The following is an 18,960-nucleotide window of genomic DNA, read 5'->3' as shown; positions in this document are numbered from 1 at the left end:
CACATCAATTACATTTGTCTGCCTTCTCTTATCTACTAAAACATGATCTATTTGATTGTGTGTTCTGCCATCTGGGGAAGTCCAAGTGTATTTATGAACATCACGGTGTGGAAATTTTGTACTTTTTACAATTAAATCTTTTGACGTAGCGAAGGTCACTGCTCTGACGCCATTATCATTACTAAGTGCATGGAGACTCTCGCTGCCTATTGTGGGTTTGAAGACATCCTCCCTCCCAATTTTTGCATTGAAATCTCCTAGCAGAATTTTCATGTGATACTTGCCAAATGTATCAAATACTGATTCCAATTCTTCATAAAAGCTATCCTTGATATCATCGCTTTTGTCTTCAGTTGGGGCATGAACATTAAGGACAATGATGTCGCACCAACGTCCTTCCAAAATTACGTAAGACAACCTGTCACTAACAAATTCTACTCTCTTAACTGCTGCCCTAATTCTGCTATGAACAAAAAAACCCGTCCCTAGCTGATGATTGTCATTCCCCTTTCCATAGAAAAATGTAAAATTGTCCACTGGGATCGTGCCCTCCCCCTCCCATCGCACTTCCTGCACTGCCACTAAGTCTAACTTATAATTCCCTAATTCCCTACACACTGATTTCAGTGCCCCAGCCCTATAGAGGCTCCTAATGTTCCAGGTACCAAATCTCATGTCCTTTTTCAATTGCCGTGGTCGTGCCAAAGAGTCCGTCCTGATCCGAGGCTTGGTTGATTTTTTCGTAACACATATTTTTTTTAAAGGTGAAAGGTTGTTAGCCCTACACCCAACCCCCAACCTGGAGGACCAGGGTATCACTCTTAGTCTAGCGCATCTCCTTAGACCTGTCCGGCTTGGGTGACCCTACCATGAGCCGAAGCTCAGGCCGGCATAGCCCTAAGGGTCATTTGAGCACGCAAGCCTCCTCACCCGGCAGATTGCCTTCGACAAGGTGGTGATACCTTCGAGAAGGCCGTCTTTTGCTAGCGACTGTTTTTCTCCGAGGAAACGAATGCGTGCATCCATAGATCTCGGCGGTGCTTTAGCACGGGGATACCTTTCTCTTCCGATACCTGTGTTTTTTTCGCATTTTTGTTCCCCGGGGTACCTCAGCCAGTATAGTGACTGGCTACGGACTGACCGACCTGGGTTTGATCCCCGACGAGGACGCATGATTTTTTCGCTAGCCTTTGCATCCAGACCGGCCAACCTACTATCCGTCGGTACTGGTGTCCTTTCCCAGGGGTAAAGTGCGGCCGAGGCGTGCCGCTGACCACTCACCTCCATCTAGTGCCGAGGTTCAGAATGAGTAGGAGCTAAAGTACTCTTCCCCCAAGTGCCTAGATGGCGTATAGTGAGACAGCTTTACTGAGTATTACATAAGGTACACGATTTACCGTACGCTTTGTCATCCTCATGTACCAACATCTATCAAAGTTTATTTCCCCCACAATTTCACCCTGTCGAAATCGTTTTCCTGGTTGAAAATTGAGGGAAGTCCCGGAGTATTCTGGCACACAGCCAGTCATTTGCTTGTTATTTGATACAAAAAGAATTAGATTTCGCTTGAATTTAAAGACAATTTCATTTACACAGCTTATCTTAATGCTAATACTAATTTGTTACTGGCACAAGAGTTCAATAAACATTACTGCTGCATTGTCTGTAATAACTGATTACAATTACGTAAGAATCAGGCAATATGCAGGTAATTCTTGCCAATAGGTGCACTAAATGTCACTTCAGATATTACGATTCTTTCCAACATTCCAAATGGTTGCGGTAAGAGTATCGCCAAACATTTTATGTTTATCGTATATTTTATGTTCTGTGCTACTAAAAAGTATAGTTAATGGCCACCCTGTTCAGTGCTTCGTCGTTAGTCTTTTTTTTTGACCTCCAAATGATCGATAGCGTAACACAGTCTAGTGCCCATGTTGGTATTATATGTGTCATGAGCAACGCTCGTTACGTAGTGGTGTTGAAGGAAAAACGCGCGTGACCGCAAAAAAATGTCAGTAGGTGATTGTTACTCGCGTTGGTTAGATCGTGGTACATGTGAGGGTTACATGACACATTGCTGACTAAATATGGCTGATGAAAGGAAGACGTCGCCATCAGAAGACAGGCGGAAGAGAGCGCGGCAGAATGGAGTCGTTCAACCGTTGCTCACAGGTAGGTGTTCTGTTTTACGTTCGCTAAACTTGTTATTATTGTAATATTCATGCCTATTTCATTATTAAGACCGCATTAATTCATTTAAGAATTATAACTAGTTCTTTATTTGATGTGAACGTAATGGAAGAGTTGACGTAGGTTATGTTTTCAATGAGTGCAGGTGTGCAGTTGATTTTGTGTATGTGTATATACATGGTGTTGAATGAATATGCTGTATGTCACGAACAAAACGGCATGTTGTTTGGCATCGCGTGTATTATCGCACACACACATTCGGTCTGCTGCATCTCTTGTACACTTTATGCGTACTCGAAGTAAAAAATTCTGAAATTTACGTTAACCATTGCTCATGTTATTGACAGTGCAACACGTATGTAGTTGTTCATTATTGTTTCAATTTTGAATAATTTAATACATACATTAACATTATTGTTCATACAAATAAGACTTGCATTTAATGGAGTTCAGAATAACTTTTGCTGTAAAGAAGCTTGAGCTGTGATATGCAACTTATTTTTGCATACAGACCTCTACCAGATTACAATGGCCTATGCCTATTGGAAGTCAGAAAAAATCAACGACACAGCAGTATTTGACTTATACTTCCGAAAGAATCCGTTTCAAGGAGAATTTACCATCTTTGCTGGCCTGGAGGAGTGCCTCAAATTTCTTGAGAACTTTCATTATTCTGATAGTGGTAAGTTCTGCATATCACATTTGCTTTCTACTGTAACAGTTTGTGTCTCTGACTGATCCCCAGAACTATGTCAGAGTTGGGAACAGCAGTACAGTGTCATTCTGTATATTTATTGCTTATTCATTAGACCTAACATGTTTATAATGTGGCCAGTTATCCTGACCTGCCCCTGAATTTGAGTTTTATTTATGGTTACTGTCCCTAACACAAACAATTGTAAGTGCACTAATGGAAGTGGTCACTGTATTGTAAATGTATACCAGAGTTTCTCTGAATCACTGTTTTATATTTTTACTGATATACAGGGTATACACAAAAAAATGGTGCAGTTTCAAAAGTTGACACAACATACACCGTCAGCGGCGACAACTGTCCAAGTTTCTCATGTGTTAATTGCAATCCTTCAGTGTGTGCACCTTGGGTCACACGACACACATCCACAGCACGTCCGATCCAGCGCTGTAGAAAAACACGATGGAGAAGCACTCGTACATTCCTGTGAAAATGGGGGGAGGGGGAGCTCCGTTCAGTTGTAGAATGTAATCGTCATAATTGGTATTCAGTTGGGGTAACAACCAGCTTTCCAACATGTCCAAAAATGAGTCTCCAGTCACAGTTGCACCATTCTTTTGTGTATACCCTGTATTGCTTTTTATTGAGTTTATATGTTTGAAGGAGGATTCTTTATGTGAGGACATTTCATTAATGTTCTTCCTTCCAATAAAAGAGTCTTACATAGTTTAAATTAAGTAATAAATGTTGACTTCTTTATTTCAGTAAATTAAACTCTTGCTCCTTGTTTCATTGCTAATTGTAATGCAACCCTCATAGCAAAGAACAGCTGTTATAAAAATAGTATTTTATCAGAATTAATAACTGAATTTTTATAAACTGAACAGTTACTTGAAATCAAAGCTGAAAGCTAAGAAACATTTTTATGCTAAACTCAGTAAGTAAAGTAAAGTTTGTCCCACTATACGCCATGTAGGCGTTTGGGGTGAGTGGAGGTATAGCTCCTCTCTTCCTTGACCCCGGCACTAGATGGGGGTGAGTGGTCAGCATCACGCCCCGGCCGGCTTTACCCCCGGGAAAGGACCCCGGTACCCATTGGACAGGAGGCTGGGTGGGCCCCAGAGCCGGTCTGGACGCAGAGGCTAGAGGAAAAATCCTCTGCCCCCGTCGGGGATCGAACCCCGGCCGTCCAGCCCGTAGCTAGTCACTATACTGACTGAGCTCAGTTATATGGAGAAATACAGCTATCTGTTTTAAAATGTATTACAGCCTTTCTGTCTTTCTTTGGAAAAGAAATACAGTTTTAAGATGGCTGTCTTCTGGGTTGTAGCCATCTTCAGACTCACTGCTGTGAAAACCTCAAATGCTAAATGCAGTTTCACTTTTCATCTGCTACATTATTCTCTCTCTCTATCTCTCTGACCCTCAACAACGATGTATAGTGAGAGGAGCCTGTGCAGACTCCTGCTGGAATCCATTGAGTGCTGTGATGATTCAATGGATGTCATTTCAGTACAAGCTCATAACTTTAGATTTAACTGAATTTTTGAACCTGTAGTAGAGGATGAAAATGCAAAATTTTAGTCATCTCCCACTTTTTTTAAAAAAAAATTATTTGGCAGGAATACAAGATTTGAATGAAGTGGCATCTTTTGGCAACCCACAGCACTGATGCTTCTGGCTGAATTTGAGATCTCATTTTAGGTTTTTAAAAGTATATCTTGATATTACATTATGCTACATTTTCATGCAGGTTTGTAATGTAAATGTAATGAAAATATTGTATATGTTTATATATATAAGCAAATGTATTTGTCATGAAAATTTACACTTTGTTGTTGCTACTTATGTGCAGTGATTTTTTTGGGAGTGTTGACTAGGATGAATCAGACACTCCTCCCATCAGGTCAGGCAATGCTGCATCTCCTAAGTTTACATCACAGCTCCACTATCTGGAAAACTCAGTAGTAGTGTTATACATTGAGTTGTGTTAATGCAGTTGAAAGTGATTTTATTTAGACATTTTAAATTTTTCTGACTGATCCAGATTTTGTTGTAGTTTACTTTACCCCACATAAGGGTAGATTAGTGTTGGGTCTAGAAAGTGTAAGACGTATGAAAGTCATATCATATGGGTGCATAGTGAAGTAGTACAAATAAGTAATCGTTGCAGTCTGAACTTGTTCCGAGATATTTATTCATTTCTTGAAGAAAGAAATTGCTTGTATGTGCAGACTTTTTATTTAGAAATTTTAATATTCCTATTTTTGAGTTTGGCTGCTTATGATTTATTCATAAGTGTATTTGGAGGATGTCATTAGTTCGTGTAACATTTGATTCACATTGTGCACTGTGTAACCTCTGTTGTGCTGCCTAGTCCTTCATGTATTGATTATCTGTGGGAGTGACAACATTGTTATCATCAAGACTTGTCATCAGGTTTCAGGTTGATTTTTGTTTGTCTTTCACTGGCCTTCTGTTGAGACATGTGAACTCATTGTGTATGAGTGTGAGTCGAGAAAATGGGATGGAAAAGTGTACTCTGCAGTACACATATTTCTAAGTAAATTCTTTGCTCTTTTGCAGGCCCCATAGGTCTTTATATTCATGTATTGCACATACATATAGTTATCATAATCACTACAAATAGCATTGCAGAGTCGGGCATTTTTATCTTTGTTAAACATGCCCTCCCCTCTCTCTCTCTCTCACTCTCTCACTCACTCACTCACTCACTCACTCACTCACTCTTACTTCATTGTTCTGGCACATGTTTATTTTCTTTTTTTAGTCTTTAATGTTCTATCAATAGTTGTTAGTTCTGTCTGAAAACTTGGCTTTGAGTGCCAAAACTTATGGTTTGTAGTTGATGTTGTCAAACTATATACTAGTTTTACTAATGCTTTGTAGAGTATAAATTGGATGTTATAACTTGTCCTGTCTTATTCTAAAATTTGATCATCTGCAAATAGTAAGATGAAGATTGCCGTGTTTTTGGATGGTCCACCATGTAGTCTGACAGAAGTTTACTGACATTTCAGAGGTGCTTGCTGTGCACAAGAAATTGATTTGAGATGTAGGAACCAGTTGGACAAGGTAGAACCTTGGTCAGATCAGTGGGAAAGAGGGTGAGAGCAAGGAACCAATGAGAGAAGGGTAGACCACAGCCTGACCAAAGAGGGGAAGTGGATGAGACATACAAGGAAGAGAGGAAAGGAAATGACCATTATAAGGGCTGACTGGGGGACCAGCAGGGAGATCACCAAACAAGTTGCAGATAAAAGAAAGAAGCAAAAGATGCGAGGGTTATGAAGGATAGAAAGAAGGAAAAAGGAAGAATATATAGAATAAATTATTAGGTAAACAAAGGTACAGGAGAAAATATTGAAGGGAATATGGACTAAACAAGAATTGGGAGAGGTGAATGAAGGAACTGACTGGGGCAGTATTCATGTGCTGTCCTAGTAGCCAGGTCACAATAGGCACTGCTTCATTATTGGAGGCTTTCTACATCCTTTGAAAAAGTGACTTCCATGACTGGCCCAAGTGGAGGATTTCTTCCTTGTTTACGTTCTTTGGGTATAGCTGAATCTCAGTGGCCTCCCTAATCATCTGGTCCACGTATCTGGACTTGGTTGAGAGGATGCTGGCATCAGTGAGTTGGATATTGTGGACCAGATTAAGGCTGGGTTTAGCCATGGTTGATTTGTGTGGGTGCTCCAATGTGCCATTGGTGTTTCTTGACACTAGACCCAGCCACACTTGCAGGGCATGTTGTATACACCTGGAGTCTTCAGTCCCAAGTTGTACTTCACAGGCCAGAGAAATTTGGAATGTTCCAAAGAGTGAGGCTCGCAGACTGATGCCATTGAAGGTCATGCTGGCAGAGGGTAGGAAGGTGATGAAAGCATGTTTCTTCGGTTTGGTGTGACTGTCTCCAGTAGATTGAGAGCCTCTCATCTCTGCTGTTACTGTAGCTGTTCCAGGAAGTTATGTCTTTCCATTCTCTCAGGAGGTCATCAGTATATGTTAAACAGGCTGGTAGCCTTTACTTATGTTGAATATATAATTAAGTTTTTGTATTGTTTGTATCACATATATTGGGTATCCTGTCTTCAAAATTTTTCATAAATTCTGTCCCCTTTGTTGGAAGTTTCTCATTTCTGCAAAAGCTTAATGAGTTCCCAAGTTCTGTTCTCTCCTTTTTTTGTATAATGCTTTATTGCAGGTACTGGTGTATTATCCATACAGAATTGGCCTGCTCAGAATCTGTTTTATTCTTCCATTATTAGTTACCTTGAAATATCTGGAGTCTTTTATATATTTTACAAGTGTAAGTTTTATACCCGGTATTTATTAACCTTATACCTCCGTGGTTTTCGAAATTGTTCCTTCTTTATGAAAACAGGTGTCAGTGAAACTTCAAGCCACTGTATGGAAGAATATTTAAAATAACAATTATATGTTTTAATGAGAACTGTATTTTGACGTAAATACGTCTATATTTTAGGGTCAGTGTTATTCGGCAAAAAGTGGAACGAAAAAGTGTAACTTCATTGTTATGTTACCTAGGAAATGTCAAACTTCATTGTTATGTTACCTTGGAAACATCATCTGTTTACTCGGCATTATTGTTACCTAGGAAACGTCATCTGTTTACTTAGCATTGTTGTTACCTATTACCTTACCTTACCTTACATTACCTTACATTACTTTACTTTACATTACATTACCTAACCTTACCTTACATTACATTACATTACTTTACATTACATTCAGCTACCACAGATCCATTTCAAGCGTAACTAATTGAAGTTGAATAAGCATTGTCTTAATCAAACTTATCTCAATTGTAAAGCATGTATAAAGGAAATATTAATGCCAATATATAAACTTCCTTTCTGTATAGACGTATTTACGTCAAATTCTCCGGAACCGTGGTTCCACTGTCAATTTTTGTGTTATGTATGAACTTTTGTATTATTGTTCATATTAATGAAAATGTCTTTGTTCAGATTGAGCTTTACGAGAAATGTGGGTTATATTTTGATTGCTAGGAACCAAAGCTTTATTCTTCCAAAGACTTAGAGTGTAGTATGATCTGAAGCTTTCATAGCGACTAATTACCCTGAGGATGAGGATGAAGATGGTTCTTAAAACGGTGTTTTCTCCATTAAATCACCTTACATGACTGGTAGCCCGAGAAGAATTCATTATACTTACAGTGTAGACCGTGAAAATCATGAAAATCCATTTATTGGTTTTGTTAGGCTTGGAGGTAAAACATGCAACTGTATGGACAGATAAAACCTCTCCGTTACTTGAGACTAGAGGTTTCTGTCGTGGTGGAAATTCAGGTCATGGCACCATGAAGTCTTTTAGGTAGTTATCAGAATTTCAGAGAACATTCATGCTCTTTGCTCTTAATTTAGAAAACTCAGAATTCTAGCACTCTGCTGTTTCTGTTCAGATATTGAGTACCTGAAGCAGACACTGCCCCAGACAATTGAACCAGAGTTCTTTGTGTTCCTACGACAACTGACAGCGGATAGTGTGATATTATCTGCCATTGATGAAGGTTCTGTGGCATTCCCAAGGTAACTGCTGTTTTAAATTTACCTTCTTTTTCATTGTTTGTTATCTTTCTGACAGCTTCTAGTAGGACAGAATGCTCCACAGAGAGGTTTCTTTTTTTTTAGTGTTTGTGCTCTGCCATAGTAATTGTTACAGTGTAACAATTTTACTGTAAATCACAAAATGCCATGATTTGCAGTCTGTATCCTACAGAGCCAGATAGTCCAGGTTTGAGACTAGCTTGATCAGGGCACCCAGCAGATTAGGCCTTTGTCCTTCGGTCACTTGAAGGCAGAAGTAGAACCAACTTCTGATACATAGTGGTTTTTAAAAATCTAAGTGATAGATGAAGTAAAAAATAAAAACATTTGTACATGGTGTACTTTGTTTGTTGTGTGTGGACTGATGTATCCTAATACAGAATTATTTAATTATCCATCTGCAGGGCTAAATAAAAAATCTCATGGGATCAACCTGTTAAGATTGTTGTTCTCTGGATGTGTACACGTTGATGTCCTATTGGGCCTGTGGATCAGTTTCTTCATTCATGTCACAGAAAGTGTCGAAACATTTTGTTTTCATTCTGTTGTTGTAAGATAACTGATCTCATTTTCTTTGACTCTAGCATGTGAATACTGATTATATACATGAACATTTAAACATCTGTAGATATTGTCACAAATTCAGCACCTGAAGGGGCCATTGTTCTTCCTGTGTGAGTTTAAGTATTAAATAAAGTTCTTTATAGAAATGTATTTTGTGTATTGAAGGATCCCATTGCTGCGTTTGGAAGGTCCATTGATAAATGTCCAGCTTTTAGAGACAACTCTGCTCACACTTGTCAACTATGCCAGGTGAGTAAATATAAATTTTGTATCTTATTAATTCTGTTTTATTATTGGGAAACACCAAGGCATGCCACCAGCCACGATCCTGAGCCAACTCCCTAAGATCCATCTATTTCTTGGTCTGCCCAGTGGTCTTCTTCCAGAAGGATTCCGTACCAAAATTCTGTATGCACCCCTTGACTCCCACAACATGGTGCTACATGTGCATCCCATCTGAACCTCCTAGATTTCACTGTCCTCGCTATGCTAGGTGACACATACAATTCACGCCGCTCCTTGCTCATTCTAAATTCCCCATTTATTTCATCCTCCCTAGGTCCAGATATCTACGTTATTTCTTCAATAAGTTTGTTTTTCTGTGTAGTATATGTAACTCTTTTTTGTTGTTGCAGTTTGATGGCAACAAATGCTGCCAGATACCGAATAGCTGCTGGAAAGCATATTTCACTGTTAGAATTTGGTTTGAGGCGTGCACAGGGACCAGATGGAGGCTTGTCAGCTTCTAAGTATGCATATGTTGGTAAGTGTACTACTATAATTGTGTGATATTTAAATTAAAGTTGTCATATGAATCCTTATTTGTGAACCTGCTTGCTTGGAATGATGGTTTACTGAACATCTTGGGTTGTAACCTTTTTCTACTGCCTGAGCACATCACATGGCTGCACCAGCCAACTGCCAGGTGCTGATGTTGTCATAGTGTCAGTAGGCTTCCCTCTCTCAGCTGGTCAGAAATGTGGTTTCATTTTTAAATCTAGAGGTCATGTGAGATAAAGCTGTGATTCTTCTAACTTACATTCAGGTTTTACATGACCAAAAGAAGTACTGTAACATGCCCCAGAATACTGGACTTTGGTACCAAGTTTTGGACCAGTGAAGACTATTTTTAGCATGATTAAATTGTGTAAAATTTGAAAGTAATTTTTAATTTAATGCAAGGTATAATGAAACTTCAACAATAAAGAGTTCTTCAGTTGGATTGACCTTGCTGTTGTGACAGTAATCATTTTATTGACATAATTTAATTTGTGGCAAGCAAAGGAAAAACTGAATTTGTTTTATTCATGCTGCGGATAATTATTCATTCAACTTTACTTTCTGAGCTATAAAAATGTACTTGTTTGATGAATTTGTTTGAAGTTGTTCATAAATATTGCATGGCTCTTATGCTGGTTGAAGTTTTGTGTTCTGGGTGTGATTATTATTCTTGTGTCATGTTTCTGAATTTTAGGTAGGTGTAAGTGTAAAAGGTATGCTATATTACTATTTGATTTGTGTGTTGGCAGTTTCAGTAATTTTTTATTATTTTGTAAATCATTACATACAAATCTGTGTGTTATTTTTGTCATTACTGGAAATGGCGTTTGCAGATTTTAAATGTTTGGCAAAAACATTGTCTACTTTGAAGACACCCTGATACGAGAAGGTGTTTGGATTGATTGATTGATTGATTGCTTGTATGTATGTATGTATGTATGTATGTATGTATGTATGTATGTATGTATGTATGTATGTATTTAGTTTCATTTTTGCTTTTTATTGTTTTCTGTACTTTGTGCATATTCTGCTTTCATGTGCTGACTCTGTAACTGACTCCTGCAGATATTCAGTCAGCATGTTAAAATAAAGAATTGAATTGAATAATATAATAACCCTTATAATGAGTTAGGGTTTTGGTCTTATAATTACATTTTCTTAGGAAAAAATTAACAACAATGTTGCAGCCAAACAGTTACAGGAGCTTTAATATTACTGCTGATATTGGTTAGGATTTTTAGTTTTAAATACTATATTCTGAGTATTCAAGTAGGAGGTTTCATTTAACACAGTAGACAAAACTGGAATTATCATTTTTGAAGATGAACTCTGTCAGGATTTTTCTAAAAGTTATGTGACATGAACTCTAGGAATGAATAACTTGAATAATGCTTTGGAAGTATTTTGTTCTTTAATCCCAATTCTATGAGGTCTTAATATTTGGAAGGATGACAATATTTCAGCCACAATTTCTAAGCCACAGAGCAATAAATTACTCCATTGACGTATGCTTATGTTTTGTAAAAGATTGTATAGGAAAGCCATGTGACCAGAGTCACAGTAAGTTTTCTTAAATTTGTGTCACCTTCCTTCCCTCCCCCTTCTCTCCCTCATTACTGGGTGTGCTTGTCTGTTGCAGAACAGAATTTTTTAAAAACATTTTTAAGAGATTTCCTTAAATGTCTTTCTCCAGATTGATATTTACATATTGGTGTGAGGGCATTATCTTATTCTTTCTAACAACTTCTGTGGTATTTTATAAAATCTGCGTCTGGCAAATTACATCATTCTTCCATTGGTTTTTAATTTATTTTATGGTTTAAAAGTATATAAGTTTTGGGGGATTTTATTTGTTTAATACCTCTTAGATGATAATTGCTCATTCATGTGGAGCTGGATAGTGTGGGTCATTGGTTTCCTATCTGTAATGTTAATAAACATCATGAAATCATCTGCTGTTGACGTCAGTCAGTCTTCGGATTTGTTGATGTAAAGTTATTTCATCACTTAGTTTTGTAATTTTATGCTGAGAGACAAACAAACAAATAAAAGTTAGAGACCAGCTCCATCTAATGGACCCAAGACAGTACGTTTCAGTCTCCTCCCTAATGATGGAAATACCTCAAAACTGGTCTGGTTGCAGGGGCTAGAAGAAAAATTGAACCCCATTTGTCCAGTACATAGACACTATATTGACTGAGCTACCCTGGCTCATTTGAAAGAATTGTTAGTGTAAGTGTTTTGGTATGCACAGTGTTGGATGCCACCACTAAAAGAAACCAGTTACCTGTTAAAAGAAAGTCTGTTAAGTTTCATGTAATTTTATTTAATTGGCTGTACATACAACTCCCTGGAATATTCAGATGTACAAATACTGTGCACCACCAATTCTGTTTTAATAAATAAAACCTTCTCGGGTACCATTCATAGCAACTCAGGGAGTGAGTTGGGGTGTTATTGGGGTCTTGGGAGAATTATAAATCCTGGCTGTTTCATTAAATTTATAACAGGTAGAAATCTAAGAATTCTGGTAGAGCAGTTACTGTTCTCCCCCACCCCACTCCCACCCATTTGACTTGGTTAGTGGACTCTTCCATAATTCAAGTGTTGCAATTTTTTCAAGTAGTTAACTTAAAGTACACTAATAACACTTCAGTTTCCAATATGGTTGCCAGACTGGTCACAGAGTAAGGAAGTTTGTAACAGCTTTATACAGGTACAAGCATATAAAATTAAGTAATTTCCTTTTGAGTGATGTGTGCATGTGCTCTGTTGTGGGGGGGGGGGGGGGGGGGGTTATGACTACAAAGAATAGTAGCATGGAGGAAGTCAGCAAAACATTGCCAAGTATTTCCCACAATTATGGGATAGACCCAACTGTCAGTCAGTTCTGTTTTTGAGATATTCTCGGTGTGAAAAAGAGATGGGAAACTGAGACAAGTGTGAAATGGTTGAATGCTAAAAAAACTTAAGGACCTTGGGGACGTATTAGACCCCACTTTAATGGCAGTGTTTTTGGTACTCTGAAGGGATTTGACTCTATTGACTTGGAACATGAAATGCTTTCTTGTATTTTATTGGTGCTTGAACCTTGAATTTTCTACTTACAAAATTATACAATGAACATATTTTAAGTTCAATATGTTAACAACTCCTTGAAAAAGTATTAAGGTTCAGGCATTTGGGAAAGATGGCAACAAATCAAAATTGTTGTCATGAGGAAATTAGGAGCAGACTAAATTCAGGGAATGCTTGCATTTCAGAATCTTTTGTCTTCCTGTTGGCTGTCTAAAAATGAAAAGTTTTAAATGCACAGTTCTATAATTTGACTAGTTGCTTTGTATGGGTATGAAACTTGGTCCCTAACTTGAGGAGAACAGTGATTGAGAATGTTTGAGAGCAAGGTGCTGAGGAGAATGTTTGGACCTAATAATAAAATTACAAGATGAGGAGCTCCATAATTTATACTCTTTAACAAATATTAGGATCATGAAATTAATGATGTGATGAGTGGGGTATATAACATGGGAATGGTGAGAAATTTTGAAAGCCTGAAGGGAAGAGATTGCTTGGAAGACATTGGCACAGATAAAAGGAGAATATTAAACTGGGTCTTAGGTAAATAGGGTGGGAGGGCATGTAACTGGATCAATAAAGGGATCAGTGGCAGGCTTTGTGAACATGGTAGTGAAACTTTGGGTCCATAAAAGGCATAAAAGTTCTTGACTGTCTGAGCACACTGTTAGCTCCTCACTCAATAATGACTCTGTTAAGTTAACTTTTGGAAAGAACACGTTACATTCAGTTATTTTAGTTGGTAATATAGGAGTAATCACTGAGTTCTTATATAGCATATAACTGCTGCTTGAAGAGGAAGGTGTCGGGGACACTTAGAATTGGCATGTGAATCTGTATTTCAGGTTGTACAGCTGTAGTCCATCAAGTTATTGCATGGGAATGTGTTATGGGCTTTTGTGTGTGAGGATGTTGGTTTCCCACCCACTTCATTCTCTTGCTGGTGACTGGCAGTGTCAGTTAACCCCTGGTACAGTGAACAGCAGTGTAGCTATTGATCGCTTCCAGCTGCTGCATGCATGTAAATACATATTACTGTTTGAGAGTTGCTGCTGCTCATTGTGTCCCTTGCAGTCTAAGGCGTTGTTGGTCTTGGCTGCTCGTACACTGGGATCACAGGTCTAAATTCCATACATGACGTGGACATGAGATTATTTTCACACCACCTTTTGAAGTAAATTATATCTTCAAAGTCATTATGTTTAGTTTCTTGGTATGTTTTATGATACTTTTATTGCGCATGTAATTTAGACATAATAATAATCCGTGGCGTAACAGCCCTCTGAGCCGACTAACTGGCTGCTGGCCTCACGTTCACATGCCTAAGCAGAGGTGAACGATCATCCAGCCAGATATAGGATGACGTGTGGTCAGCACGACAAACCCCCAGCAATTGCTAAATTTCATGACCGGTTACACTACCCATTTCAGCTCCCCAATTTCCTCACGATGCTGGGTTGGCACCGGTCCCATACACCAGTCAAAAATCTCATGACAAATTTCTTTCACCGAGACTCGAACCAGCGCGCTTTCTGTATTACCGGTCCGAAGCATGGTGCCTCAGACCGCGCGGCTACTGTGCAGGACATAATTTAGACATACATTGGGAATTATGTGGAAAACACTGTCATTGCATAGTTTAAGGTATTGTCGTGTTTTTTCCTGGAGTTCCTGGGGAGAATCTCAGTTTCATTCAGGATAGCTGGCCTATAGGCTGAGAATCAAATGCAGAGCCTGTCCAGTGCAAAGTGCCTACAATAATATTTCATCTTGTTTGTACTGTCTCCTGCTCTTACATGTTTGTTCCTTTGAATCTGTTTACTGAAATAAAGCAAGAAGTTTTGTATTCCATTTGCTTGTCTAGAATTCTTCTGGCCTGCGGTATGATATACGATTGTGTGCTTGAAAATATTGTTCAGTAGTATAACTTCCTGAAAAATGTAACTTGCAGGACACAGTTTTTTTATTTAGGAGATTTTCTCTGTGCCACCACATCTTGAATTCATCGAGACAATGGCAAAGTGTGTAGAGTGCCTGATCACCAATTTCCCTAATGCAAAAAAGCTTCTTACTGATTAAAACATTCTTCATGTTACTGTGATATTAAGAAAGTATAATGTGGCTCATGGTATGATCTGGTGGTGGCCTTTCACAAATACAGATGTGAACCTTTGGGTAACATAAGTTCAACAGGTTTCTTTACAAGCTGAATGATTTTGTTTTTCAAGGAAAATTTTTTGTTATGAAGTCAGTTGGAAGTCCTAGGCTTCTAGCTTAAGTGCAGACATACAAGATTTTTTTATTGACAATGAATGAATTTTTTGTGTAGCTTAAAAGAAATAGCTCAGCGCAGGCAGCTGAGCTAAATGTGTTCAGCATGGCAGACTGTGATGGTAAGACAAAACACTCATCAATTAAGAGTTTTTCTTCCTCTTGCTTCCTCCCTTTTATATTCAGGTAAAATTTCCCCTATGCCTAATGGAGACCGTTCTTGTGAGATGTGTAGGATGTGGAGACACAGCTCCATGCATTCTTCACCACAGTGCTGAATGGAGGTGAGTGGTCAGCATCTTGATATGGCCACTTCCCACCCACCCACCCTAGCAAGAACTGCTAGTACCACTGGATGGAAGACTGGGTGAATCCCAGAGATGGTCTGAGCGTGATGGCAAAGAGAAAAATTTGTGCCTCTGTAGGGAATGAACCTGTAGGTCAAGCCCATGTCCTTATCGCTATACTGTCTGAGCTACACTACTTTTTTAATATTGAAGTATTACAGCATTATTTGTGCATTGTATTTACTATAACACATGACTTTCATCCAGTGACCATGTAGTTTAAGTGTGCTTGATAGTGGCTGTGTAAATACTTCGATTTGTTGTGTGTGGATTTTTTATCTCCAACTTATCACCCCAAACCTCTTCAGTTTGGAAGGTCTGCCATAGCTAGGACCTTTCTCTGTTCATCTAAGATGTGATCTTATGGATCATGGGAAATCATTCTGGGAAGAACGGTATAAAATGCATGTGTTTAGGTATGTTACATAGAACCAAATCTAGTATTGTATAAAATGCTAAAGAAGTGTATAAAATCCATAAGGCAAATTATGTGTGGATAATGGGCCCATTAGCAGCCACAATTCAGTGCTGACATATCACCCCCTTCAGAGCAATTTTGCCTGTAACATGTATATAAAACACATAAAAATTGAAAATTTTTATGTTTACTTACCTTGTTTATCATAGTAAGTTCTTTCATGGTAAGTTACCATCTTTTTTTATGTCAGTAATTGTTTTTTCCACTACATATTACGATATTAAGTTGTAATTTGTTAAACCTTGTCTTGTTTATTTTGGATGAGAATTTACCAACAAGAATGTTGAAAATGAGCTTTATTTAGAAGCTAGGCATCAAATCACTCAAGTATACATGAATGTTGCACTACACAGGACACCTTGTAGTAGGCGGGAACTTGCCATGAGTTTGGTGACTGGTACATAGAAACTCAGCACTGCAGTGTTTGCCCCTTCTCGTACTACAGTAATTGCTGCTGCACCATGTGATCCGGGTGAGGTCAGGCATTTTCCAGTATTCTCCCTGATGTACTGTAATGTTTGGGGGCCTTTGTATTGATTTATTACAGACTGAAGTTATTTGCTTATAGAAGCACTGGGACTGTTCCACTTTACAGCCACTTTTAGAATGATACTGGGGATCCCCCCCAGACACATTCAATTTATGGTGCTGGCATAGGGTTTCTATATTCTTATTCTCGATGTTTTATTAGGTTAATTTATTTTAAATTGATATATAAATCCTTGTATGCCATTATATATCTGTTATGTCCTCACTGTCATCTTTTGTATGTTATATGTTGATAATGACAATGTTCATTGCGTGCTGGAAGCTCGCTTCATTTGCATCACTCTCTAGCCATTCTTCAGTGTTTCTTCTTTGACGTTTTAAGTATTTCTCACAACATGCACCATGTTAAGAAATTCTGACCTGCTCTTCATTAGAGAAACCTTGTAAATCATGGTCTTCTAGATCTGGAAGAAATTTCCTCCACCAGCATTTGCTTGAAAAATGAGAATCCATGAAATTCCATATAAAAGAGTGTGTGAGATGTGAGGTTCTCGTGATGGTGAAGGGGCCATATCATATGTTTTCCTTGTACTTATTTGATCTTCCACTGATTCCACTTCATCTGTTTACAGCAGCTAAAACACATCTAATTTTTCACACGTGTTTTAACTTTTGGATGTGATGCAAGCTAGCGAAAGTGTACATAAGTAAGTTATATGGCCTGTTTTGGGGAGATAATAATGGTTCACATCTTTGCTGCCCTTACTGATAATTTGATTGTCCTTTCAGACAAATGTATTTTTCTCAGTTTCTTGTTATCTTCATTCATAATTAGCATTTTATCTTTAATAATATAACCTGTGCAGCCAATATATTTTTATTGATACATCATGAATAACTTGCCTGGTTATATTACTCTGAGCTATTGACATTTCTGTTTTATGGTTTATATAATTATCTTACCATGTCATTTGATGCTAAATCACTTAAGCATTTGTTAAAGTGCTGTTATTAAACTGTGATTAACTTATTTGGTAATGTTACTGTGATCTGTCTAAATGTGTAACTACAAATTAAATACTGAAGCATAAATTATTATATACATGGAACAATTTTTGCAGGTGGATTTGATGGAACAAGCAATGTCTTGGCTGGGAAACTGTACAACATCCCAGTGAATGGGACACATGCACACGCCTATGTCACGTCTTTCTCTGACCTCAGAGAACTCAAGACCAAGGTGATAGTGGTCAGCATAATGAGAGTTGACATTTTTAACTTTCTTATTTACTTAAACCTAGTTGCATAGTAAAGTTTGCTTACATACACTGTTCTTTTAAACAGTAAAGCACATGTAAAGGAAGTTGAATATTACTTGTGCCTGAGAGCTGTCACTATCAACCTGACTATAGTCACTGTTGACACCTGTTGCATCATCCAGTCATTACAGTTGAGTTGTGTGACTCATGGGAGTTCAGAAACTGACATGTTACATCAGTGTGTAGTATTTTACTTATTTGGTACATAGGACTGTAAGGTGTATATATTCTGAAATAATGAGAAAGTGTCGTTAAATAAACTATAAATAAATATTAAAGCTAATGGAAATGACTTCCTGCACTAGACTCAACTTAGTAACAGACAAGGTTTTTGGGATTTTAGTATGAAACTGAAACATTCTCCCATTAGTAAAATGTTCAACACATAGCATCTAATGGGAAGGATGGTTACCATTTATATTGTTGTGATTGAACTGGTACTTCATTCTTTTGTCAATGCCTGGTGATATTGTGAGATGCCTGGATACAGTCATTTAGACTAAATTTGCAGAGAAGCTGTTTATTATATGTGTAGCTGCCATTGTCAGTGGCATTGTGCGTAACAGACGTTTTCTCTGGGTCTCTGAACAAGGCATTTGTAGGATACCAATTCCAGTATGCTGTGGGTGATTGATTTTTTAGGCAGAATACAGAGTTCATGGATGAAGGTATCTGATGCTTGTGATTTCTATGGTTATTGTGAATGAACCAAATAAGTCTCCAGTAATTTCCCTCTAGTAGGGTTTTTTTAATATCCCATATAATTTTGCCTATTTATAGATTGGTGTAAGTTTGAATATATTAGCAATAGAAGTGTGCCAGTGGGGATTATTCTTAATAATTATGCACTTCTGCATTGTTATTGGACAAGCATTAATCCATTCACTCATTTTCTATGTTTTAAATTACTAGTTGATTTCAGAAAGCACAAGAACCAGTAAACTCATATGAATCATTATTCTCTTACCACTCATACATTATGCACATGGTACTGAGGTTAAAGTAGCCAGATCATGAAGCTGACCACTTACCTACATCTAGTACCAGCTCTAGAATGCATGGAGTTTTATGTCCGTGTTTCCTACGTATCTTTGTGGTGTGGTGCTTAAGCGCTGGGGCAGCATTACTTACTTGG

General features: G+C 38.0%; 1 protein-coding gene across 4 annotated transcripts in view; it reads left to right on the top strand.

The window, feature by feature from the left end:
- The first annotated feature begins 1,895 nt into the window (after positions 1–1,895).
- The window catches only part of Naprt (nicotinate phosphoribosyltransferase), a 45,404-nt gene continuing 28,339 nt past the window's right edge, over positions 1,896–18,960 (top strand). For 2 of the 4 annotated variants that reach the window (XM_022062269.2, XM_022062267.2), the window contains exons 1-6: positions 1,897–2,175; positions 2,705–2,875; positions 8,358–8,484; positions 9,232–9,315; positions 9,702–9,829; positions 17,628–17,746. In XM_022062269.2, coding sequence (XP_021917961.1) covers positions 2,091–2,175; positions 2,705–2,875; positions 8,358–8,484; positions 9,232–9,315; positions 9,702–9,829; positions 17,628–17,746 — 714 coding nt within the window. In that variant the 5' untranslated portion in view covers positions 1,897–2,090. Of the gene's footprint in view, positions 2,176–2,704; positions 2,876–8,357; positions 8,485–9,231; positions 9,316–9,701; positions 9,830–17,627; positions 17,756–18,960 lie in introns of all 4 variants that reach the window. The other 2 variants (XM_022062268.2, XM_022062266.2) reach the window with 2 other exon arrangements.

Source organism: Zootermopsis nevadensis, unplaced genomic scaffold, assembly GCF_977971745.1.
Source record: "Zootermopsis nevadensis isolate Lab colony 2312 unplaced genomic scaffold, Znev_1.0 Znev_ptg000002l, whole genome shotgun sequence".
NCBI classification, from domain to species: domain Eukaryota; kingdom Metazoa; phylum Arthropoda; class Insecta; order Blattodea; family Termopsidae; genus Zootermopsis; species Zootermopsis nevadensis.
Note: the sequence above shows the minus strand (reverse complement) of the source record. Positions and strands in the feature narration are given on the sequence as shown.